Source organism: Ciona robusta, chromosome 3 (genome assembly GCF_009617815.1).
Source record: "Ciona robusta chromosome 3, ASM961781v2".
In the NCBI taxonomy this organism is placed as follows: Eukaryota; Metazoa; Chordata; class Ascidiacea; order Phlebobranchia; family Cionidae; genus Ciona; species Ciona robusta.
This window is the reverse complement of record NC_143237.1, coordinates 3316473-3342351: the sequence shown is the minus strand read 5'-3', so window position 1 is coordinate 3342351 and position 25879 is coordinate 3316473. Positions and strand designations below refer to the sequence as shown.

The window sequence follows — 25879 nt, the reverse complement described above, 5'->3', positions numbered from 1 at the left end:
TTCTGTGTATAAATAAATTGCATGTAACGTTGAAGGATGCTGTTATGTGTGTGTCTGCCCATTACCACATTCGCTGCTTGCAAAGTATGACAGTTGTCTTGTCTACCTGAATGACGTCTTGATTATGTGTTCTAAAAAGTCTCAGTAGAATCGTTCGACTCATTATAAATTTTAACCATGGCCAATCTCTCCATGTTCCCAGTGTAATGTTACATGTTTCATAAATTGTCTCATTAGAGATGAATACTACAGTACGTTCTCCAATTATTTCACTTACGAATTTTATTCGATAAGCAAAAGTACCGCCACCCGGAATACGTCGTAATCTGCATTATTATGTAACTGAAGTCCTTTTCAAAGTCTTCACACTGTCTTCCTACGCTGTTCAACCATTTTTTTTCGACTTTCGTTGTAAATATAATCTATAAACGATTAATATGGTATTATTAACGTCTGGAATTATAAGATATGCCCTTTCTTCGGACATGAAATTTGCATGCACAGGAAGTCGTATATTGTTCTATCCCGAAAAGCAAAATCAAAACTTATAAATTGTAATACACTTGACTTGCATTTGTGTAGGCTTTAAACTAAAAACTTACATTTTAGATTGTAAACGCTGTTCACAGACTGTCTTTAACAGAGGGTGTATACAAATTGGTCCAGGTTGTCATAATATTTGAGTTAACCTTCTGCACATGCATATCGACATTGCAGCGCACGCGCAATAGCATGCACACGTACAAAATTTAAGCCACAACTTAGCACACGAGCGACAACACAGCACACGGACAAATTTTAAGCGACAACATAACTGCAGCAGTACTTTCATTCAGTTTAGCCGTCTAGTAATAACCATACAGACCTTTGCTTCAGGGAAGGCTTCATGTAGTTCCTTCCAAAATTGATTACATGGAACACCAGTTACTGCATCAACACCTTCATACGTTTTTCAAAAGTCGTCTACAGAGCCGCCCTCTGTTAGTATCTTTGTCCATTCCTTCTCTAAGTACCAGAAGTTGTCAAAATAGTCGAAAGTGGAGTAACCCAGAATTTGTAACGCCTCTCTTATCGACTGCGTACCGGTTTTGACATATCCAGCAAATATAACCTTCATGACTCAATGTTAGTTGCACACAAAGTCAGAATGAAAAGGTTGCTGTTCTCTTGATATACTGGAAATCATACATTACAGGATCTTGCATTACTCGTGATATGCTGTAGGCTACTCGGCTGTTATATGACAAGAGAGCAAAGCCTTACTGAGTGAACACGTATTATAATAGTTAGCCTAATATTAATTACCCTTTTACTACAACAGTCGAGTTTAAGCTCAATAAAAAAACAAACCACAGGTAACCAACAAACGCTTTTGGTTACCATTTGTGACGTGTATCAGTAGGTAGAATGCATTTATAAAAGTATGAAGTCGTGTCGATTGGTAGACGGACGAACGTCAAAAATACACAACGTTTTTTCATACCCGATGAAGATAAGTATAGTAATGCTTATGTACTTGATGAAAATTTGGACTAAAATTTAGGAATATATATTATTGTTTCATTTCAATCAAGAAACTAAAGTATAAATTTAGTCTAAGTTTAGGCGCCTGCATCGAAACCAAAGTGTCCCAGGTTCAATGTTCGACGGCGAAGCCATATCAAATAGCCAGCTACCAATCATACACAAAGTTGAAAAGTGTGGTAACTCGTAAGCACACGAGGATAAAAAATGGTGCCAATAATACGCGTCTGGCTGCGATCGCGGCACCGGTCGCACGAAGGACTTAAATGGGCCGCGGATATCTTTCTGAGTCAAATCTGGCCTAAATTTTAGGTCCTTGACAAGAACCTTACCCATAAAATATAAAAAAAGTATAAATGCTTGTATTTATATTTAAATATATATATGTGAAAAAAGCCACCGAAATAACAACAACCAGAACAACTGTATAGTATAGGCCGTGGTTAAATGAGTACAACATATTTTCAATGGTTGAAAAGGGCACATAATAAGCTGCTCATTTTAAATGCTCGGTGAATCAAAGTAATATTTTTTTTGAGCATTTTATAATTAATAAAGGAATGATAGCACAAATTCGTGGTATCACCCCAAAACCGCCATGTTTTTGGATTTTGAAAATATTGTATACAGTAGGACGGGGGAAGATGGGACACTTTTTAACTCTATTTTCTCGTCCCATTCAGTAGTAAACAACGTACAATCAAAGAAATATGAAACTATGTCCTCATGACTCTCATAGACCGTTGTTAATTGTTTAAAACACAGTCAGGACATCTGGATATTATGTGCTAAAGGTGTCCCATCTTCCCCCACCCTACTATATATAACATAGTTTTCGTTTTAACAATCTTCTACATTCGTAATCGAAGAAACAAATAAATTTTATTATTATTACAAGGGTCACCAAAAGATATATACAGAGAAATAAGCCCAGATTTATACAAATACAAAAAATAGAATACTGTTTGAACTTCAAGAGCAAATATTGCAGGCAAAAAAATGGTAGCCAGCAGTCCAACGTGGCGCAAATATTCGTGGGTTGCATAAACATAAAATTATCCTTAACAATTTACACCATTTCGGGATTTAACACAAATGACGTGCGTTAGAGTACTGTGGGGTAAGACGGGACATATTTAGCACATAATATCTAAATATCCTGATCGTGTTTTAAACAATTAACAACGGTCTATGGAAGTCGTAAGGATGCGGTTTTGTAATTCTTTAAATGTTCTTTTTTTACTACCAAATGAAACGGGAAAAGAGAATGAAAAGGTGCCCCATCTTCCCCGACTCAACTATATCATATATCATAAATAAATCGTTAACACTATATAGACGTTATACTTGCTTCACCTAATATCTTATACAAAGACTTTGTTCTAAATACACTCGCTGTCGATTTGTTTTATCCAAAAGATTATCTGTAATATGTTTGTGTTTTGTCTTGTCGCCAAACCTAAATCTTAACTATAATTGGTTCATGGTGTAATTTATAGTGAAAAATAATCTTCGTTTTGTCGGGGTTTGAAAACAACTTTAAAATGGATTGGCAAATGAAGAATGCTGTTGCCTCCCTCGTTAATTGGAGGAAGATCTTTGCTCCCGGGATCAGGAAGGATTTCAAACCTCTTAATCATGTTAGCAAGAAAGTAGAAGATTTCAAGACGACCGAGTTTCTCACCAAGACACGATCTGCATCCGATTCCAAACGCGATTACTTTCGTTGAAGGAACAAACTTTCCGTCTGTATCGATGTGACGATAAATGTTGAACTCGTACGGATTCTTCCAGATTTTTGGATCATGGTTGACTGCGTATATGTTCGAAATTATCTGAAAGAAAGTTATTTTATAAGGTTCCATGTGTTCATAAATGAATAACTTTAAAAGCCAGTGTTATGTTTTCGTATTTTTCGTACACAAGGATGTTATATGTTTCGTACGCCTCGTGCCCACTTACGATTGACCACACATGTAATTTGTGGGTGATTGTGTTCTCTGTATGGCTGACAGATTGAACAACCCATTAGTGACCTCTGGGTTGGAGCAGTTGTAAATAAGTGTCTTGCCCAAAGACACATAGTCCACAATGGTAGTAGCGACCAGCTTTGAAGCCATTCTGAGTTAGAGGCAGGCGCGCTAACCACCACGCAGCGGCGTCGGGTATTATTATATTCTGCGCGAGTGAGCTTTTACAGCGTAAAACAACATGACACATGAGATTAAGGCCAGAGTTGTCCAGTAACTCGACACCCAGGCTATCCACCGCACAAAATGAACCTCAACAGATGTTAAAGCCTGATGTCACTTCCCCGAAGGTAGCAACAAGGGCTTTTACTGCTGGTAACGATTCATGACATATATTTTCTTGACAGCTAGGCTAAGGTACCATCTATTCCCCAAATGGCAAACTTAATTGAGAAACACCAGTGTTAATGAAACTAACCATGGTATCTTTTGGGATGAAGTATTTGTCAAGTTTAACACCTTGATTAGTTTGATGAGGAATGCTCAAGGGTGCTGGTGGGTTAAAACGAAAGTTTTCTTGAATAAAAGCTTTCAGTAATGGCCATCTGTTGCTCAGGTCTTCATTGGAATCTACATTTTTTGTTGCATTTAACATATACTACTCTGGACAGAGAGGGATATCTTTGGGAGATAATATTTTTAAAGTATATCAAAGCTGTTTTACAATTGTAAGTATACGATTGTATAACTATGTTTATATAGTACGGTTTGGGAACATGAGAAATCTTTACATTCTATTTTTTCTTCCCATTTGGTAGTAAACCAAGAACATTCAATGAATATAAAAGTGCAATTTTCAAAGAATAATAAAACTGGGACGAGAAAATATAAGGAAAAGGTGTCCAATCTTTCCCCCACCCTACAATATCTATTTTTAAACTTACTTGTTTTATTGTTTATTTCGTGAAACAGAAGATGCTGGAGATTGGGTTTGTGTAGGAGTGTGACTATAGCCCATAGAATAACGTTGGTTGGTGCGTCTGTCCCTGCAGTGTAAATATCTACAAGGCAGTTGACCAAGTTCTCCTCCTGTGTATGGGGGTTTAAGATAACGAATATATGTAACATGGCTGCTGTAATATATTTTGTGATCGCTTACTTTCGGGAAAGTGGTATAGGTTTCAAAATTGTTGAGGTCTATGATGGGGTAGAACCCCCAGGTGTTGGGGTAGTATGCCAATCCTGGCACAAATCGTAAAGGACCAATGGCGTGCCACACCGGGAAACCTTACCCACACAAAATAAAGACTGCTTTGTGATCTCTGTTAATTGAGTAGGGTGCGGAAAAACAGCATATTGTACATCGTTTTTGTGCGATACCATAAACTTGTACTATCCTACCGTTTTGAATATTTATTAGTAACTTCAAAGATATTTATTAAAGTAAATTAAAAAAATAAGGAGTTTTTTTAGGGATTCACACATCTATGTGATACAGCGTGGTAAGGCGGGTCAGTGGGTTGAGTAAGATCCTCACAAAGATTGTGTGTACTTTGATTAATAAGTAAATTATAGATGTATCGGACATCTGGCTACTTTAACACATAGCTGTGTTCTTTATTGCATCAAATGTGACCAAAAGATGTTATGAGTTTTGTAATTTGTAATGGTGTATCATGTATATAAGACTCCTGTTGTACAACGACAAAAGCTTGTGTTGAAAAAACTTACATGAAACCAAGAATCACGAGGAGAGTGATTCCTCATCTCAATAAGAAAAGCATCAACATAATCTCGGGGTTCATTCACATTAAGAGTCTTCTTATGTTCTTCAATATTTTTTCGGCAAAAATCTTTAGCAACGTAATGTAACATTAACTTTCTAGTATAAAGCGGGTAAAATATAATTATATAGTAAGATGGGAAAATAGGGGACGCCTTTGGCACATAATATTCAAATATCTTGATCCTGTTTTAAACAATTAACAACGGGCTTTGAAAGCCGTAAAGCTACGGTTTTTATTTGAATCTTCTTTGTTTACCACTAAATGCGACGAAAAAATAGATTGAAAAGGTGTCCCATCTTTCCTCACTATAAGCGTGGAGAAGGCTGTTGGTGATGGTCCAAGCGGTTGTCATAGTTTTTTAAAATACAGACTGATAAACCGGGATGTCTGCAAACCAGTCAGATGTATTTTAATTATTGGCATGCGTTTATTCCGGGCTTAATTGACGCATTGCTGGCACCTGGTATTTGTCACTTATGTCTGCAGACCGGTGAGAAATCGGTCTGCGCTCGTTTTGACAACTGCGGGGATGTATTGTTTTGATGACGTAGTTTTAAACTTATAGTGTATAACGTCACACTAAGTAAATATATGAAACAGCAGACGGGTAAAGGTGGCTGTACACAGTATCCGGAATTCGTCCGTTTTGTCTGTTTTGTCCGGATTTCGCTGCCACATGCGGAACTCGGTAATGGGTTTGCATACACGACTTCGCAAGAGAATTCGCATACCGAATACTGTGTACAGCCACCTTAGGCAGCTATATCTCCGTTTTTATTAAATAAATCTCTAGGCCTCTAGGAATAGTAGGATGGAAGAAAATGAGACACCTTTTCATTCTATTTCCTCGTGGCGTTTGCTAGTAAACAAAGAACATTCAAAGAAATATAAAACCGTATCCTAACGACTTTTATAAGTCGTTGTTAATTGCTTAAAACACGATTAGAATATTTGAATATCAAGTGCCAAAGGTGTCCCATCTTCCCCCACCGTACTATATGTTTTGCTTTGGTTAGGGTTTTATACAAATGCGTTGTCACCGAAGCGTTACAGTGCGATTTGGGTAATTGTAAATCATGATGGCTGAGTACCAGTAAGTATTTTCTAAATACTTTTTTTACGAAATCAAATAAACAAGCAATAGTGCAACTTATACCTTTTAATCTGAAGTGAATGTTCTGATGAACTGACAACGCATTCCCGAACCATGGTATGTGACGTAATAATGGTACGAACATCAATGCATTTACTTGAGAGTAGATTGCCGGATCTGTGACGCTGTAGAAAAAAGAACTATTACAGGTAATGGTAAATAATATGCTACACACCAAATACAGGACTGTACCGTTTGATATATAATGCGTCAGGACAAAACGGTCAATGTTTTTTTTCTCCTTCATCACCGATTTTGGTAATAAACAAAGAATATTTTCACAGTTATATAGTGAAGTGGAGGAAGACGGGACACCTTTAGCACACAATATCCAAATATCCTGATCCTGTTTGAAACAAATATCAACGATCTATGGGAGTTGTGAGGATACGGTTTTATAATTAGTTGAATTTTCTTTGTTTACCACCAAATGAGACGAGAAAATAGATTAAAAAGGTGTTCCATCTTCCCCCACCGTACTATATAACCATAACACCACGACTCGTTGTTATTTGTATTATATTATATTAGTCACTTAAACCTAGATTGCTATGAATGCAATGGTATTTAAATTGACCTAAAACTGGCAAAGTTATTGGCTTCTTTATTTTGACTCTCAACCATGTGCTTACTTATCAAAGCAATCTTTAAGAAATTGTTCATAATGTTGGTCTTTTGTCCCAAAGAATCTCCCAAACAAAAGCATGGTCATGACGTCAGCCACCTTTCGTCCAATGCATGTCTAAATAAATATTTCACATTAATCCTCCCTTGGCAGGGCTGTTTTTTGTTTCCTACAACGTGGTAGCTTACAGTGATTTTTGTATGGCAGACAATAAAAATTTTAAACATAGAAAACCTCTTAGTTTGAGAATTTGGAGTATATATGTTTCTTTGACAAGGACAAATATGCACACAACAGTGCTGAAGCGTCGATTCGAGACTCCCATATAGGCTAGAGTCGGTATATATATAGACCCAGGCGCGCTAACCATTGTATGCCTCGACGTCAGACATAAATATTAAATAGCAAACATAAATAACAAATGTAGCATGTTTCTCCAAACCTTAACATCAATAGCATTGCCCTCGAATTCGCCCAGTTGTTTCACAGTTCCTTCAGCCACCTCTTGCACCCATTTCTCAATCTGCACGACCCCAATGCTAAAGTAATAATAAACCGCGGTAATATAATAGAGACAGGATATATAGGCCTACGCGATAAAAAGAGAGTCGTTAAAACACTTTACGGTTAAAAACGTATTTACATTTTATTGGGAAAAAAGCGTCGCAATACCCTGCAAATAAAAAAGAGTAATTCATGGATGAATGAATAAACGTAATTTTCTCTATTCTTGTGTGGCCGGAAAACGACAGTCGTTTTAACACGGGTGTTTTGTTTCATACACCTTGTGTCAACTTACGAGTTAGAATGTATATTACTTTGTAAAGGATTTTTTATTTGTTTTATATGTAGCTGATAATTTGAATAACCAATTAAAGCCCACTGGGCTTGAGTATTTGCCGTAAAGTGTCTTCCCCAAGGACACAAACCCTAATGGTAGCAGCAATGACCCTTGAACCCATGTTAAGGTATAAACATACCTTCTTATTGCTTGTGCGCTAAACTTTTTAACATCAAGGCAATATTGACCTTTAGAGAATGCGAACCCAAATCCAGACGTATACTCATTCACTACCTGTACGTCAGGTCGAGATTGGAAACTTACATAGTTTTCGACAAAAGCCTGAAAAGAATATTTGAATTACGCGAACGATTAATAAAAACGTGATTAACTACTGATCCGTAAATATAATCGCGTGATTAAAAAAGACGAATCGTGACAAATTACTTTGTGTTCTACAACCTTATACAATGCTGCACGTTTATATAACAAACGAATCGTATAACTTAAGCTATTTCGGCTGAATACCTGGTAAACGGAAGTATAATCATTGAAAACAACTGCATCGGATCGGCCAAATCTTGCGGAAAAGATGGCTCCATATTTCTTTGACCAATTTAACAACACTCGGTGTGGAAAAGGGGATAATAAAGGTATCGCCCCCAAAATGGGTACCCCTCTAACCCCCGGTGGGTATCTTGGATGTGGCGGCTTCCACCAGTAATAATACACGAGTACAACAAAAGTAAAAGTCCCGATTAAACTTGTAATGATGCCAGCAGAGGTCAACCACTCATATATTGAACAAAACATGCTCAGTTTTAATGCTGGGGTCTCGATGCGCCTATTTACAACAGAGCTGCTTAACGCTGCATAGCATTCCTACACACTGCGGCTTCTTCTTTGAACCCGACATCCGAATTCAGAAACAAAAGATAAAGTTTGACGTCACAGGACGTGACGATATTTTGATCCACTTTCAATTTACTAATTGTTTGCGCATTGGTACGTCATGATCTGCTAAGAATGGATCTGTGTTTCCGAAATTCTATTTTTGTAAAAGTTCGTGTTCCGGCCGTGAGATAATTCTCGCACATTGGCACGCAATGATTTGTAGAGCTCTCTCGTCTTATAGTTTATATCATTAGGAATAGCAAATGCAATTATACAGTAGGATGGGGGAAGATGGGACACTTTTTAACTCTATTTTCTCGTACCATTTAATAGTAAACAAAGAACATTCAAAGAAATATAAAACTAAGTCCTCATGACTCTCATAGACCGTTGTTAATTGTTTAAAACACGATCAGGATATCTGGATGTTATGTGCTAAAGGTGTCCCGTCTCCCCCCACCCTACTATATATACATATATATCATAGCTGACGTTTAAAGTTTGCTACAAACAATAACAAAGTAAGCCCCCATTTGCTTAGACAATATTTCGTTGTATAGTTTGGTGGGGTAAGATGGGACTCTTAAGCACATGTTGCTCAATATATTTGGGGGAAGACGGGACTCCTTATAACCAAAAAGACAAACTTATTGTAACTTTACAGTCTAAGCAGCAGTTTGCATTTTTAATTGCAACAACCAGTAAACTAACACCCAAGCTCTACCTTATAAAAGAGGACTACTTTCCGTAATTTTGCAAACAAGAATGAAAATATTATTTTGGTGTATTTATATCCTTTGTATAGTAACCTGCATGCAATAGTTGTTGTTAAATTTTTCTGTTAAAAACATCCAAACATAAGCATCTTATTATGTTGCTTATATGTTTTTGTGGGAGTAATTATAACCAGCAAATTTAAACATCAGACACTTGTTGCAGTTCAGCAATACTTACTGTGTTGCAGCAATGCCTTTAGTCAGAAACATAAGGGGAAGTTATTAAATGAAAATCACTCAGTCGTTTCTAACAGATGAGTACCGATGAACAAAGTTGTTTTGCTCAAGGACTGGTGTAATAAACCAGCCATTTATTTCTAATTTCTTATCTTTTCGAGTGGTCCGGCGCCGTGGAACAGTGGTTTAGGCGCTTGCATCAAAAACCATGTGTCCCGGGTGTGCTTGCCTTTCACGCACATTTATAAGCAATAAATACAAACATTGTGTGGAAAAATGCAGATACGGGGTGTATGAAACATGAAACGGCAACACTAGTGTTTAACCACTGTCGTTTTCCGGCCGTGCAAGGATAAAGTTTGTTACATTTACTCATTCAGGTATTGGTATTAATGCGGGACTGAGTGGTGGTTCTGTTATTGTGGGCGTGTGTGTTCTGGAAGAATACTTAACGGCAATTGCTCCGACACTGACACTAGTTTTATAGTGTGATACCTGTTAACAACGATATATGGAATTCGTGAAGATATAGTTTTATAATTTTTAGAATGTACTTTGTTTACTATATACTAACTGGGACGAGAAAATACAGTTAAAAGGTGTCCCATCTTCCTCCGCCCTTGCAACAGATGTAATAATGTCCGATGTTGCCTCGTCACGCAAGAATAAAAGGCTTTGAAGTTTTAACAGATGGGCAAAATATTTCGGAAAAGTGTGTAAATACAAATTGTACAAGTACGCAGGGCCGTGCGTTGAACTGTAAAATCTATATTCAGCAAAATACTAAATGATTTTTGACCGTAGTTTGTGGTTGTGGATTCTAATGAGATACGCCAAGTCTTCTTGTATTAAAACAACTTTGTTCAAACTCTGCTCATTTCGCTGAAACTACGTGATGTCTGACTTCAATCAAATAACTTCCCGTTGTGTTTCTGAATAAACTTATTGCATCCTGCAGTCAGCATTGCTCAATTGCTTTGGTGACAGTCTATACTCAGTCGTTTCAGACAGATGAGTACTGATGAACAAAGTTGTTTTGCTCAAGGACTGGTGTATTAAACCAGCCATTTGTTTCTAATTTATTATCTTTTCGAGTGTGCTTGCCTTCCCCGTTCACTTGTAAGCAATAAATACAAACACTGTTGGGAAGTACTTGGTTTGTTAAGCACTTGCTGCTCTTTTCCGTTTTGTTTGAGTTTGTTTTTGTTCATAGGAAGGTCTGGGTTTTATTTGCGCGGTTTAACTCATTTAGTGTTACGCCACATTCCTTCTATATGTGATTATCGAATATGCGACTTAATTGCCTGTCACATGAGCGGCTGAGGCATTTCGAGGCGCAACCTTGATTGTGTAGAGAGAACGCATAGGCAGTCCTCTATCAGCCGTGCTTATGCCACTGGTAATGAAACTGTATCTTCCTGATTTGCCGTCAGCTTTTGCGAAAGTTGAAGCCAGTAGTCTAGCGCAGGTTCGTTACAACAGAGAGCTTGAACCTCTTCGAAGAAACTACAAAACTTTTTTTCTTTACTAAAGCGAAACCGCTTCAAGTTTGCAATATAACCAGCAAGTTCGGGTATGAAATCATTTCTTTATTAAGAAGGCAAAGTGAGTGGTTGGTTTGTTTCAGTTGTGTCTTGTATTAAATATTTGTTTCTGCAGATGAATAAGTCAGCGCTTCACCTCATGCTTGTCATCGGACTCCTTGTTATTAGCACATCTAACAATATGTGTTGTGCGAAAAGTTGGACCGATTGGAGATATAGTCAAGCAAAGCCTCAAATTGGTAAGCAACCATTTCCTACTCTAATAAAATAAGTTTGTTTCAATACTGATTCAAATTTTTTTTAATCGTTTAAATTTTTGTACAAATACATACAAATAATATATAAATGTCCGGCGCCGTGGCATAGTGGTTATAGCGCGCCTGCCTGTAACCCACAGAGGTTGCCGGGTTCAAGGCTCGACGTTGCTGCCATTTGCGTATATGTGCTCTTGGGCAAGACATATAACGAGGGAATGCCCCAATCCAGTGGTCACTAATAGGTCGTCCAAATTATCAGCCATACATAAAAAAAGGAAAAAATCCCCCACAAAAATAATTACCCACGAAGTAACATGCATGGTAACTCGTAAGCTGGCACGAGGTGTTAAACCCGTGTGATAACGACTGTCGTTTTCCGGCCACGCGAGGATAAAGTAAGTTACATTACATTACTTTACAAATGTGACGCCGTTAGACATATTTAAACCGATTTTTACCGTTTTAGTTGAAGACTTGTTGCAAGAATTGAACGATGATATTGTGGCTGAAAGCTTTAACGACATGCCCGGTGATTATTAGAAGATCCCGCAAATGCAAAATATGGTTGTCAACATAAATAAACCATGATGCATTTACTTGTTTGATGTTTTTAACAGATAAAAAAATCATAAACGCTTCTTATTCGTGTCTATATATTAATTCAATAGTTACAGTTCAACCGTAGGTTCAGTTGTCCGACTTCCGTCGGAAATCTTTTTGATGAAATTCTGTTTGATAAATTATAATATATAGTAGAGAGAGGAAATGGGGTACTTTGTCAGGCGTTGCATTTTCACGAACCCCAATTTAACAATAATCAAAAAATAATGTTACAGAAATATTTGACAGTGTTATTATGCGACTTGATAAAGCCTGCATCAAAGCTGATTACTCTTGTTAATTTTAGAAAAATATTCGTTTCGAAAAAAATGTGAAGCAATACTTACTGTGTTGCAGCGATGCATTTGAAGAGAGAACGCATAGGCAGTCCTCTATCAGTCGTGCCTTTGTCACTGTTAATGAAACAGTATATTCATTGATTTGCCGTCAATTTTTGCAAAAGTTGAAGCCTGTACTAGCGCTGTTTCGTTGCAATAGAGTACCTAAGCCTCTTCGGGGAAACTACAAAACTTTTTTCTTTACCAAAGCGTTTTGAGAAATCGATCCACGTTTGCATTATATAGCCAGCAAGTTCGGGTATGAAATCATTTCTTTATCAAGAAGGCAAAGTGAGTGGTTGGTTTGTTTTAGTTGTGTCTTGTAATAAATATTTGTTTCTGCAGATGAATAAGTCAGCGCTTCACCTCATGCTTGTCGTCGGACTCCTTGTTATTAGCACATCTAACAATGTGTGTTGTGCGAAAAAATGGAGCACTTGGAGAAAATATAATCAACCAAAGCCTTAAACTGGTAAGCATTCATTCCCTGACTCTAATAAAATATTTTTGTTTCAATACTGATTCAAAATTTTTCCAAATCGTTTGGATAAAAAATGTGACGTCAGTTAAACATATTTTAATCGTTTTTTATCGTTTCAGTTGAAGACTTGTTGCAAGAATTGAACGATGATATTGTGGCTGAAAGGTTTAACGACTATCCCCCTGATTATTAGAAGATCCCGCAAATGCAAAATATGGTTGTCAATATAAATAAACCACGATGCATTTATTTGTTTGATGTTTTTTAACAGATAGAAAATTATTAATACCTTTTATTCGTGTCGATATTAGTTCAATAGTTATAGTTCAACCGTAGGTTAAGTTATCCGACTTCCGTTGGAAATCCTTTCGAAGAAACCCTGTTTGATAAAAACAAAGTTGAAATATATAGCGGAGTGGGGGAAGATGGGTCACTTTGTCAAACGAGATTTTATTATATTTTTATCGGACCCCCATTTAATAATAATCAAAAAATAATTTTACAGAATTATTTGACAGTATTATTTCGACTTTATATAAAGCCCGCGTCAAGCGATTACTGTTGTTAAATATTTAAAAACAAAGATGTTAAATTGATACAACATTTTCTGAACAGGTAAAAAAATGCGAAGGTGCTATAATTTTGAGTGCTCGCTAAACCCGATAAAATTTTAAAGTTCGCAAGTGTGAAGGATTAAACTAGTTTTAAAGGTTAATACAAAAAGCTTGAATATTTCGTACTGTTTGATTTAGTCTAATAAAACCAGTTTTAGTTTTGTAAAAAAAAATGCGATTTAAACATGAGGAAAATAGGCAGGGGGGTTATCATCTTTCCCTGTATTGTAGTTTATTTGTAAGTTTCATTGCCAAACTTTAATAGGTTTACTTTTAACCCAATAATTTATACCTCCAGGGGTATAACTAAAAAATAATATACTGTTATAAAAATAAAATAACACATGGAAAATGTATTCGAAATTCAGTCATTTGCACTTGAAGATAATTTATGAGAAGTGGCGTGTGCGAAAAACAGTGTAGCAATTAGTGATGTACCGAAGTTTCGGTTTGCCGAATTTATTCGGCCGAATCAGCGATTTTGACAAAGATTCGGTTTTGGCCGAATCGTGCGTAAAGATTCGGCAAAAACCGAACTTTTTCACAGACAATATAGATACGATTAGCAAGAACTTGCGCAATTTGTGAGATAAGAATTGAAGACTATTTGCAACAAATAAGTTTAATTCAATTAATCGTCATGCTTTATAGCAATGCTAATCATTTCGGATACGGTTCTATGGGCTATGGCACACGCGCACTTTGATAAACTTCGTCACATTCGCGACCGAATCTGCTCCCGATCGTCGATAAAGAAACACTCGCTTTTTCTCTCTTAATAGTGCACGCGTCTGCTCCCGGTCGTCGATAAAGAAACACTTGCTTTTTCTCTCTAAATAGTGCACGCGTCTGCTCCCGGTCGTCGATAAAGAAACACTCGCTTTTTCTCTCTAAATAGGGCACGCGTCTTCGCACAATCCCCTGCACATTTTTAGCACAAAGCAGAATACAAAATGTAAAAGTAAAGTTTTCGAATAATTTTTTTACTCTCGGTATAGTTTTAAGCCAGTGACCGTGAGTAGTATAAATGCAGGTGAATCGCGATTATGTGAATTTTAATTGATGCAAATATAAGTGCGAAGAGCGAAGCCATCAGGAAATTAGAACCAACACAATTTGTAATGTAATATTGCTAAGTATGGTCCCGGCCGAGCTTGGACAGAAGCCAAAAACGTCGTTCTTGGGCACCGCGCGAAAATCAGAGTTTCGTGAATCCCAGTTGCAAGATATTAATTTTACTCCTAAAATATTAAATTAAAAATTTATATACACATGTTACGTTATGTAACATTCAAAAAACATTTCATAAAAATCCGACAATTTATATACCACAGGGAACAGGCTGCTTGCAAATTAGACTGAGATTAGCATTTCGTCGGTTTCTACAAGAACAAATTCACAACGATTGCTTCGCTTACTAAGTGTTGCAAGTACGCTATCGCATGCGTCTTCCTTTATTTCCCAAGCCGACGCAGAGCGTAAAATGGGACGCTCATACACAATGTTTTTTCGTCACAAAAGTAAATAATTTTTTTTGTTTGCGTAACACAGGTTTTGTCAATGGTTACGCCGTTACAGTAAAGAATTTTAAGAATTAACTGCTCATCCGTGTTGCAATAAAATTAAATTTATCTAATCCACGCTCGTCCGTCACCGTTGTGCTTTTCTCCCAACGATTTACCTTCCCTGTAGTTTTGGTTCGTAAATACGCGCGTTATTAGGAGACTAATGTTTCCCACAACGCTTTATTGCCACATTAAAGACTTATATTGAAATTGTTGATACTTGTGTGTGACACGGTGCCATGATAAAGTATTTTCCTTTATGTCGTTTTTACCGACCGCCCGTCGCCGTAGGTTCGGATGACGTCATAAACGGTTCGGTTGATTCGGCCGAATTGATTCGGCACAAATGGCCGAATATTCGGTTTCGGCCGAATCGTTTTTTTAACGATTCGGTACATCACTAGTAGCAATACCCATGGCCTACTCAATACACGGCCTAGGAATACACCGAAACTGCTCAGAAAATAAGAGGCCTATTGACGCGAATAATGCCCATTATAATACATTGTTACGTCACGGTTTTATGAATGGATTTTGCTGTCTGGCTGTAGTTTTTGCATCAAATAACAGTTAATTTCCCATTCCCGGTTAAATTACCTTATTTTTCGGGTTATTTTATCAACATCTTATATTTTTTATAAATGTTTAAGCATGACTGAACAGATAGGAGTTACTTTTAACCACGTGCGGCATACAAGTAAGTTTTACCGACAGTTTAGTTTGGTTCAGTCGCTGAGTGAAAATAGTATTTGGCTTAAAACAGAAGTTTTTTAAGACAGCCTGTGCATATCTAGCAAAACAACACCGCAGTAACAACAAGTAAGTTAATTGATATGTCCGTTGTGGACTTTTAAAACCGGTCCTTAAACAATATAGGATATTGGATAAACACAAGCATTAACCTTTTGTCTCAAGGTGCTTATGCCTTGATTTGTCCTGCTGCTCATAACTCATTTTCTACTCGAGTTTTTTTTTGTTAAAGCAGGACAGAGGCTCTTCCTCGAGGTCAAAAAATGGGTCATACAGCACATCATAAATTAGGACTGTACAATACAAACAAACTCACGATAGCCTCCCTTCGTACTTAAGTGTTGTGTCTAACTTTAGACCTTTGTCGCTGTTTAAATTTGACTAATCTTCCTTCCTGAAGATCTTCTTGCCACTTCTTCATGATCATAACATGCACAGATGGTACCCTTATCCAAATATTTTTATCCAACTACGGAACACCTATTGACCATGCTTAAATAGCTTGCTTAATAATTCTGATGGCTTAGAATTTAATCTAAATAAAATTATAAAGGTGTGCTGCATTATAAAACTTGCCAAATGCCTGTCTACTAAATTAAATATAATCAAAACGTAGGTTTTCTGTGTTGGTAAACTGAATCTGATTGCTCGTCTCTCTTTATGCTTAATAAACTGATATTTATATACTAATTAAACCTTTTGCGCTGCTTTATATACTAATTAAAATTTATATACTAATTAAACCTTTTGCGCTGCTTTATATGTCTGGTATGATTTTAACTAAACAAGAAAATATCCCTGCGACACGTTCTGTGATAAACTGTAAGTTAAAACAACCTAGAACTGGTATTGAACCTACCAACAACTGCAAACTGCATTCAAAATGAAGGAAATCCATTCATAAAACCGTGACGTAACAATGAATTATAAGGGGCATTATTCGCGTCAATAGGCCTCTTATTTTCAGAGCAGTTTCGGTGTATTCCTAGGCCGTGTATTGAGTAGGCCATGCAATACCCAATTTGTAGCAAAAATGTAAACTTCATTATTAGTTATCATTCCTTTTATTCTGTTATTACAAGTTCATATCCATTTGTAGGATTTAATAATTGATGGTTCGAACGCACAGTATTATTTTGTGTTATTTACATGTATTCCGAAAAATAAATTCTTAATAATCAACTGTAACAATAGTTTTTAACTGTCCCGTATTACCCTTCTGGTTTTCGATTTTGCAAAATTACACCTGTTGTGCGAATCGCAAAATAACTTCTCGTAGGTTTTAATATATACCATTTTGAATTGTTGTCAATTAATAAATATATGATAGTACAAATTCGTGATATCACCAAAAAACTGTCATCTATTTTGATCTTAAAAATATTTGGCAGCGCATGTGCTTAAGTGTCCGATCTCCCCCACTCCGCTTTAGTACTTTGGGGTAACATGGGAAATCGTTAGAACCTATATCCTAGATTTTCCTAGTGGCGTTTTTAACAATTAACAAAGCTCTTTTGAAGTCGTAGGGATACGATTTTATAATTTTGTATATATTCTCTGTTTACTAAGTGGGTCTGACCAACGGTTTATACTAACTTTGGAACTGGATACAAGCAGAAAAGTAAGGTCATATAGTTTACTGTTGAAGTAGCAAAAGCCTAAAAATTTGTTTTTCCTGAGAGCAAAAATGCCTTTACCTTACTAGATTACCGCTTAAGAGCAACAAAAAAAGTCACATTTTAAAAGTACGTCTACAGTTATATTTTGCCCCAGTAATTGCTCCGACCCTAACACTAGTTCCATAGTGTGATACCTGTTATATATTATAGTGTGGGGGAAGACGGAGCACCTTTAGCACGTGATATCCAAATATCCTGATCGTGTTTCAAACAATTAAAAAAGATCTATGTAAGTCGTGGGGATACGGTTTTATAATTCTTTAAATGTAAGGCTACTTTTTTTACCACCAAATGGGACGAGAAAATAGAATGAAAAGGTGCCCCATCTTTCCCCACCCTACTATACACACACACACACACACACATATATGTGTGTGTGTGTGTGTGTGTGTGTGTAACTAATTAATTTATTTGGAGCTTTAATAGATTGACAAAATGGTTCAGAAAAGTGTGTAAGTACAAATTGTACAAGTAGGTAGGGCCGGTGTAGTGATATATATTCGTTCCGATTGATATATTTGTACCGAGCGCCATTGCGCATGCGCCGAGACGCTACTGCACATGTGTAGTAGATCAAAACAATTACAATACGAGCTCTGATAAATACGTACCGACTGAAAAAAGTTCCGGGGAGATATTTATTTTTCAGGTATTATGTTGTACGCTCAAACTCCACTCATTTCACTGAAACTACGTGATGTCTGGCTTCAACCAAATGACTTCCCGTTGTGTTTCTGAATAAGTTTATTGCAACCTGTAGTCAGCATTGCTTAATTGTTTAATCAAAGCATATATACTAAGTATATATGCTTTGGTTTAATGATAGTCTGAACAGAGAACAGTTGCGCAAAAGATAAACGCGTAGCCGTATAAAATCATAGACGTAATATCACGTAAAGAGAGCCTGGTGAAAGCTTTTTAACTTCATCAACCCGTAGTTTTATTAGGGACCCGGGTAGGGGAGACGGAACTCGTCATTTTTGAAAATTTGCTTTATCGGCACCCATTCAATGATAGATGATTTTTTTTATTAGCTATGGTAGCAGAAGTAACAGAATATTTAATATTACAAACACAATTAAACTTACATTTACCCAATTAAATCAGCCCTGCCCTGTGTGGTCGATCACAGGACCAAAACAAAACAACCGGGGACGAAAAATTAAAAATCTAAAAGTGATGTAACGCATGACTGGTTATCGTATAGCGGCTTCATAAAATAATTTTTGAGAAATCTGAGGTAAATAGAAAATTGAGAATCTGTTCGTAGTATTTACATGAAACACGAAGTTTGGTTCATATTCAATATTTTCAAATATTTTTTGGTTAATTTAGTGTTTCTTAACAGCCCGTACGAGTAGGTTTGTAAGAGTAGCAGTTTATATAAAGTTCGTCATGTTTTTGTTTTTGTATGGGCTGACTCTGCAAAGAGCTACCACCATTATTCATGCAGTCCATGGCAACTTTTCGGGGACAAAACAGCAGGAAATTGCCGTTTCCAGAGGTAATATATTGACTAACAATACACACTGCCTTAAAAATGTTTATTGTAAACTTTGATGGAATTTCTTTTTGGTGATTTTGTTTTTCCATCATGACTCAATCTTCGGATCAATCTTCTTCAAGGCCGACTCCCCCCATTGTGTCCTCACGCACACTTTTCTTCCAATTAGAACTTTAGTAATGTTTAATTAAATGTCGTATACTTAATTTACATTGTATTGTCTTTAGACCAGACTGTAAAGAATTTCGTTTGCAGAGGATTTATAGCCCCCACTGAATATACAGGATCGCTGGTTGGGTTATATGACTCCGTGCTGATCCGACTTCATATACAGGCTTCAGCGGGGTGCTATATCTACTGTAGTACTAATTGCTTTTATAACCAGAAACCAAACAGTTCATGATAGCCATGAACCTAGACTGACCTCGAGGTCTCAGTGCCGATAGTGGTTTCTCGTTATTCGTTATTGTGTTAGGGAAAAGGCGAATTATATACCGGACAGAATCACGTGACAGCAGTGTGACGTCATGCGATAAAAGGGAATCGATTTGGGCCTGTCATCGGCTGAACGGGATATCATTAACCTCGTTCAACGGGGGGTTTGTTTTCATGGGAAAGTCTCTCATGAGATAAGTCGTATCCGCACTGTTGGCATTGATTAATTAGGTATTGGGATTGGGTTATGTGACGTCACTTTAGGCGTCGAGTTGCAACAGATTTATCCTTAGCGCAGAATTTTCAAAATCGGTCAAAAATCCTCGCAATTTTAGTGATTTTACTAGCAATCCGCACAAAAAATATTAGTCCGCGCAAAAAAATAATAAAGCGCGTATGAAATTGCAGCAAGACTATGACTTTTCCTGTTTGTAGGCTGTTTGAATGCGCTTGGGTAGAAGCTAAACAAACGGCTCCGGTTGAGGACAGGTTGCCTTTTTCTTACTTTCTCTTACGATAATGAGCGTCACATACACACAAAGACACAAACAATAACAAAGTAAGCCCCCATTTGCTTAGACAATATTTCGTTGTATAGTGTGGTGGGGTAAGATGGGACTCTTAAGCACATGTTGCCCAATATATTTGGGGGAAGACGGGACTCCTTATAACCAAAAAGACAAACTTATTGTAACTTTACAGTCTAAGCAGCAGTTTGCATTTTTAATTGCAACAACCAGTAAACTAACACCCAAGCTCTACCTTATAAAAGAGTTCTACTTTCCGTAATTTTGCAAACAAGAATGAAAATATTATTTTGGTGTATTTATATCCTTTGTATAGTAACCTGCATGCAATAGTTGTTGTTAATTTTTTCTGTTAAAAACATCCAAACATAAGCATCTTATTATGTTGCTTATATGTTTTTGTGGGAGTAATTATAACCAGCAAATTTAAACATCAGACACTTGTTGCAGTTCAACAATACTTACTGTGTTGCAGCAATGCCTTTAGTCAGAAACATAAGGGGAAGTTAATAAATGAAAGTCACTCCGTCGTTTCTCTCAGATGAGTACTGATGAACAAAGTTGTTTTGCTCAAAGACTGGTGTAATAAACCAGCCATTTATTTCTAATTTCTTATCTTTTCGAGTGGTCCGGCGCCGTGGAACAGTGGTTTACGCGCTTGCATCAAAAACCATGTGTCCCCGGTGTGCTTGCCTTTCACGCACATTTATAAGCAATAAATACAAACATTGTGTGGAAAAATGCAGATACGGGGTGTATGAAACATGAAACGGCAACACTAGTGTTTAACCACTGTCGTTTTCCGGCCGTGCAAGGATAAAGTTTGTTACATTTACTCATTCAGGTATTGGTATTAATGCGGGACTGAGTGATGGTTCTGTTATTGTGGGCGTGTGTGTTCTGGAAGAATACTTAACGGCAATTGCTCCGACCCTGACACTAGTTTTATAGTGTGATACCTGTTAACAACGATATATGGAATTCGTGAAGATATAGTTTTATAATTTTTAGAATGTACTTTGTTTACTATATACTAACTGGGACGAGAAAATACAGTTAAAAGGTGTCCCATCTTCCTCCGCCCTTGTAACAGATGTAATAATGTCCGATGTTGCCTCGTCACGCAAGAATAAAAGGCTTTGAAGTTTTAACAGATGGGCAAAATATTTCGGAAAAGTGTGTAAATACAAATTGTACAAGTACGCAGGGCCGTGCGTTGAACTGTAAAATCTATAATCAGCAAAATACTAAATGATTTTTGACCGTAGTTTGTGGTTGTGGATTCTAATGAGATACGCCAAGTCTTCTTGTATTAAAACAACTTTGTTCAAACTCTACTCATTTCACTGAAACTACGTGATGTCTGGCTTCAATCAAATAACGTCCCGTTGTGTTTCTGAATAAACTTACTGCATCCTGCAGTCAGCATTGCTCAATTGCTTTGGTGACAGTCTATACTCAGTCGTTTCAGACAGATGAGTACTGATGAACAAAGTTGTTTTGCTCAAGGACTGGTGTAATAAACCAGCCATTTGTTTCTAATTTATTATCTTTTAGAGTGTGCTTGCCTTCCCCGTTCACTTGTAAGCAATAAATAGAAACATTGTTGGGAAGTACTTGGTTTTTCAAGCACTTGCTGCTCTTTTTCGTTTTGTTTGAGTTTGTTTTTGTTCATAGGAAGGTCTGGGTTTTATTTGCGCGGTTTAACTCATTTAGTGTTACGCCACATTCCTTCTATATGTGATTATCGAATATGCGACTTAATTGCCTGTCACATGAGCGGCTGAGGCATTTCGAGGCGCAACCTTGATTGTGTAGAGAGAACGCATGGGCATTTCTCTATCAGCCGTGCTTATGCCACTGTTAATGAAACTGTATCTTCCTGATTTGCCGTCAGCTTTTGCGAAAGTTGAAGCCAGTAGTCTAGCGCAGGTTCGTTACAACAGAGAGCTTGAACCTCTTCAAAGAAACTACAAAACTTTTTTTCTTTACTAAAGCGAAACCGCTTCAAGTTTGCAATATAACCACTAAGTTCGGGTATGAAATCATTTCTTTATTGGGAAGGCAAAGTGAGTGGTTGGTTTGTTTCAGTTGTGTCTTGTATTAAATATTTGTTTCTGCAGATGAATAAGTCAGCGCTTCACCTCATGCTTGTCATCGGACTCCTTGTTATTAGCACATCTAACAATATGTGTTGTGCGAAAAGTTGGACCGATTGGAGATATAGTCAAGCAAAGCCTCAAATTGGTAAGCAACCATTTCCTACTCTGATAAAATATGTTTGTTTCAATACTGATTCAAATTTTTTTTAATCGTTTAAATTTTTGTAGAAGTACATACAAATAATATATAAATGTCCGGCGCCGTGGCATAGTGGTTAGCGCGCCTGCCTGTAACCCACAGAGGTTGCCGGGTTCAAGGCTCGACGTTGCTGCCATTTGCGTATATGTGCTCTTGGGCAAGACATATAACGAGGGAATGCCCCAATCCAGTGGTCACTAATAGGTCGTCCAAATTATCAGCCATACATAAAAAAAGAAAAAAATCCCCCACAAAAATAATTACCCACGAAGTAACATGCATGGTAACTCGTAAGCTGGCACGAGGTGTTAAACCCGTGTGATAACGACTGTCGTTTTCCGGCCACGCGAGGATAAAGTAAGTTACATTACATTACTTTACAAATGTGACGCCGTTAGACATATTTAAACCGATTTTTACCGTTTTAGTTGAAGACTTGTTGCAAGAATTGAACGATGATATTGTGGCTGAAAGCTTTAACGACATGCCCGGTGATTATTAGAAGATCCCGCAAATGCAAAATATGGTTGTCAACATAAATAAACCATAATGCATTTACTTGTTTGATGTTTTTAACAGATAAAAAAATCATAAACGCTTCTTATTCGTGTCTATATTAATTCAATAGTTACAGTTCAACCGTAGGTTCAGTTGTCCGACTTCCGTCGGAAATCTTTTTGATGAAATTCTGTTTGATAAATTATAATATATAGTAGAGAGAGGAAATGGGGTACTTTGTCAGGCGTTGCATTTTCACGAACCCCAATTTAACAATAATCAAAAAATAATGTTACAGAAATATTTGACAGTGTTATTATGCGACTTGATAAAGCCTGCATCAAAGCTGATTACTCTTGTATATTTAAGAAAAATATTCGTTTCGAAAAAAATGTGAAGCAATACTTACTGTGTTGCAGCGATGCATTTGAAGAGAGAACGCATAGGCAGTCCTCTATCAGTCGTGCCTTTGTCACTGTTAATGAAACAGTATATTCATTGATTTGCCGTCAATTTTTGCAAAAGTTGAAGCCTGTACTAGCGCTGTTTCGTTGCAATAGAGTACCTAAGCCTCTTCGGGGAAACTACAAAACTTTTTTCTTTACCAAAGCGTTTTGAGAAATCGATCCACGTTTGCATTATATAGCCAGCAAGTTCGGGTATGAAATCATTTCTTTATCAAGAAGGCAAAGTGAGTGGTTGGTTTGTTTTAGTTGTGTCTTGTAATAAATATTTGTTTCTGCAGATGAATAAGTCAGCGCTTCACCTCATGCTTGTCGTCGGACTCCTTGTTATTAGCACATCTAACAATATGTGTTGTGCGAAAAAATGGAGCACTTGGAGAAAATATAATCAACCAAAGCCTTAAACTGGTAAGCATTCATTCCCTGACTCTAATAAAATATTTTTGTTTCAATACTGATTCAAAATTTTTCCAAATCGTTTGGATAAAAAATGTGACGTCAGTTAGACATATTTTAATCGGTTTTTATCGTTTCAGTTGAAGACTTGTTGCAAGAATTGAACGATGATATTGTGGCTGAAAGGTTTAACTATCCCCCTGATTATTAGAAGATCCCGCAAATGAAAAATATGGTTGTCAACATAAATAAACCACGATGCATTTATTTGTTTGATGTTTTTTAACAGATAGAAAATTATTAATACCTTTTATCCGTGTCGATATTAGTTCAACAGTTATAGTTCAACCGTAGGTTAAGTTATCCGACTCCCGTTGGAATTCCTTTCGAAGAAATCCTGTTTGATAAAAACAAAGTTGAAATATATAGCGGAGTGGGGGAAGATGGGTCACTTTGTCAAACGAGACTTTATTATATATTTTTCGGACCCCCATTTAATAATAATCAAAAAATAATTTTACAGAATTATTTGACAGTACTATTCCGACTTTATATAAAGCCCGCGTCAAGCGATTACTGTTGTTAAATATTTAAAAAAAGATGGTAAATTGATACAACATTTTCTGAACAGGTAAAAAAATGCGAAGGTGCTATAATTTTGAGTGCTCGCTAAACCCGATAAAATTTTAAAGTTCGCAAGTGTGAAGGATTAAACTAGTTTTAAAGGTTAATACAAAAAGCTTGAATATTTCGTACTGTTTGATTTAGTCTAATAAAACCAGTTTTAGTTTTGTAAAAAAAAGAGATATAAACATGAGGAAAATAGGCAGGGGGGTTATCATCTTTCCCTGTATTGTAGTTTATTTGTAAGTTTCATTGCCAAACTTTAATAGGTTTACTTTTAACCCAATAATTTATACCTCCAGGGGTATAACTAAAAAATAATATACTGTTATAAAAATAAAATAACACATGGAAAATGTATTCGAAATTCAGTCATTTGCACTTGAAGATAATTTATGAGAAGTGGCTTGTGCGAAAAACAGTGTAGCAATACCCAATTTGTAGCAAAAATGTAAACTTCATTATTAGTTATCATTCCTTTTATTCTGTTATTACAAGTTCATATCCATTTGTAGGATTTAATAATTGATGGTTCGAACGCACAGTATTATTTTGTGTTATTTACATGTATTCCGAAAAATAAATTCTTAATAATCAACTGTAACAATAGTTTTTAACTGTCCCGTATTACCCTTCTGGTTTTCGATTTTGCAAAATTACACCTGTTGTGCGAATCGCAAAATAACTTCTCGTAGGTTTTAATATATACCATTTTGAATTGTTGTCAATTAATAAATATATGATAGTACAAATTCGTGATATCACCAAAAAACTGTCATCTATTTTGATCTTAAAAATATTTGGCAGCGCATGTGCTTAAGTGTCCGATCTCCCCCACTCCGCTTTAGTACTTTGGGGTAACATGGGAAATCGTTAGAACCTATATCCCAGATTTCCCAGTGGCGTTTTTAACAATTAACAAAGCTCTTTTGAAGTCGTAGGGATACGGTTTTATAATTTTGTATATATTCTCTGTTTACTAAGTGGGTCTGACCAACGGTTTATACTAACTTTGGAACTGACTACAAGCAGAAAAGTAAGGTCATATAGTTTACTGTTGAAGTAGCGAAAGCCTAAAAATTTGTTTTTCCTGAGAGCAAAAATGCCTTTACCTTACTAGATTACCGCTTAAGAGCAACAAAAAAGTCACATTTTAAAAGTACGTCTACAGTTATATTTTGCCCCAGTAATTGCTCCGACCCTAACACTAGTTCCATAGTGTGATACCTGTTATATATTATAGTGTGGGGGAAGACGGAGCACCTTTAGCACGTGATATCCAAATATCCTGATCGTGTTTCAAACAATTAAAAAAGATCTATGTAAGTCGTGGGGATACGGTTTTATAATTCTTTAAATGTAAGGCTACTTTTTTTACCACCAAATGGGACGAGAAAATAGAATGAAAAGGTGCCCCATCTTTCCCCACCCTACTATACACACACATATATATAACTAATTAATTTATTTGGAGCTTTAATAGATTGACAAAATGGTTCAGAAAAGTGTGTAAGTACAAATTGTACAAGTAGGTAGGGCCGGTGTCGTGATATATATTCGTTCCGATTGATATATTTGTACCGAGCGCCATTGCGCATGCGCCGAGACGCTACTG

General features: G+C 36.6%; 2 protein-coding genes and 2 long non-coding RNA genes across 7 annotated transcripts; 2 read left to right on the top strand and 2 right to left on the bottom strand.

Annotated features, from left to right (window-relative positions):
• Positions 1 to 1970: 1970 nt before the first annotated feature.
• On the bottom strand, positions 1971 to 4871 carry LOC149737868 (cytochrome P450 1A1-like). 2 transcript variants are annotated; one of them, XM_089873698.1, is made up of 3 exons: positions 4439 to 4871; positions 3973 to 4124; positions 1971 to 3359 (listed from the first exon to the last, which is right to left on the bottom strand). In XM_089873698.1, the coding sequence occupies exons 1-3, from the start codon at positions 4620 to 4622 to the stop codon at positions 3018 to 3020; spliced, it is 678 nt and encodes a 225-aa protein (XP_089729824.1). In that variant the 5' UTR covers positions 4623 to 4871; the 3' UTR covers positions 1971 to 3017. The 2 variants fall into 2 exon arrangements, with proteins under 2 accessions (XP_089729824.1, XP_089729825.1); XM_089873699.1 differs by lacking the exon at positions 4439 to 4871 and having other exon boundaries at positions 3973 to 4418.
• A 144-nt stretch (positions 4872 to 5015) lies between these two features.
• Positions 5016 to 10088, bottom strand: LOC149737867 (cytochrome P450 2M1-like). The gene is made up of 6 exons (XM_089873697.1): positions 8369 to 10088; positions 8040 to 8182; positions 7502 to 7598; positions 7067 to 7176; positions 6438 to 6559; positions 5016 to 5347 (listed from the first exon to the last, which is right to left on the bottom strand). The coding sequence occupies exons 1-6, from the start codon at positions 8651 to 8653 to the stop codon at positions 5169 to 5171; spliced, it is 936 nt and encodes a 311-aa protein (XP_089729823.1). The 5' UTR covers positions 8654 to 10088; the 3' UTR covers positions 5016 to 5168.
• A 227-nt stretch (positions 10089 to 10315) lies between these two features.
• Positions 10316 to 13210, top strand: LOC149737866 (uncharacterized). Of its 3 annotated transcripts, none has more exons than XR_016384536.1 (3): positions 10316 to 11470; positions 11955 to 12898; positions 13027 to 13210. It is a non-coding gene; the product is annotated as an uncharacterized LOC149737866 (long non-coding RNA). The 3 variants fall into 3 exon arrangements; XR_016384535.1 differs by lacking the exon at positions 11955 to 12898 and having other exon boundaries at positions 10344 to 11292; positions 11347 to 11470; positions 13027 to 13177; XR_016384534.1 differs by lacking the exon at positions 13027 to 13210 and having other exon boundaries at positions 10463 to 11292; positions 11347 to 11470; positions 11955 to 12084.
• A 7307-nt stretch (positions 13211 to 20517) lies between these two features.
• Positions 20518 to 22840, top strand: LOC149737865 (uncharacterized). Its single transcript, XR_016384613.1, has 3 exons — positions 20518 to 22050; positions 22105 to 22228; positions 22711 to 22840. It is a non-coding gene; the product is annotated as an uncharacterized LOC149737865 (long non-coding RNA).
• The last annotated feature ends 3039 nt before the right edge of the window (positions 22841 to 25879 follow it).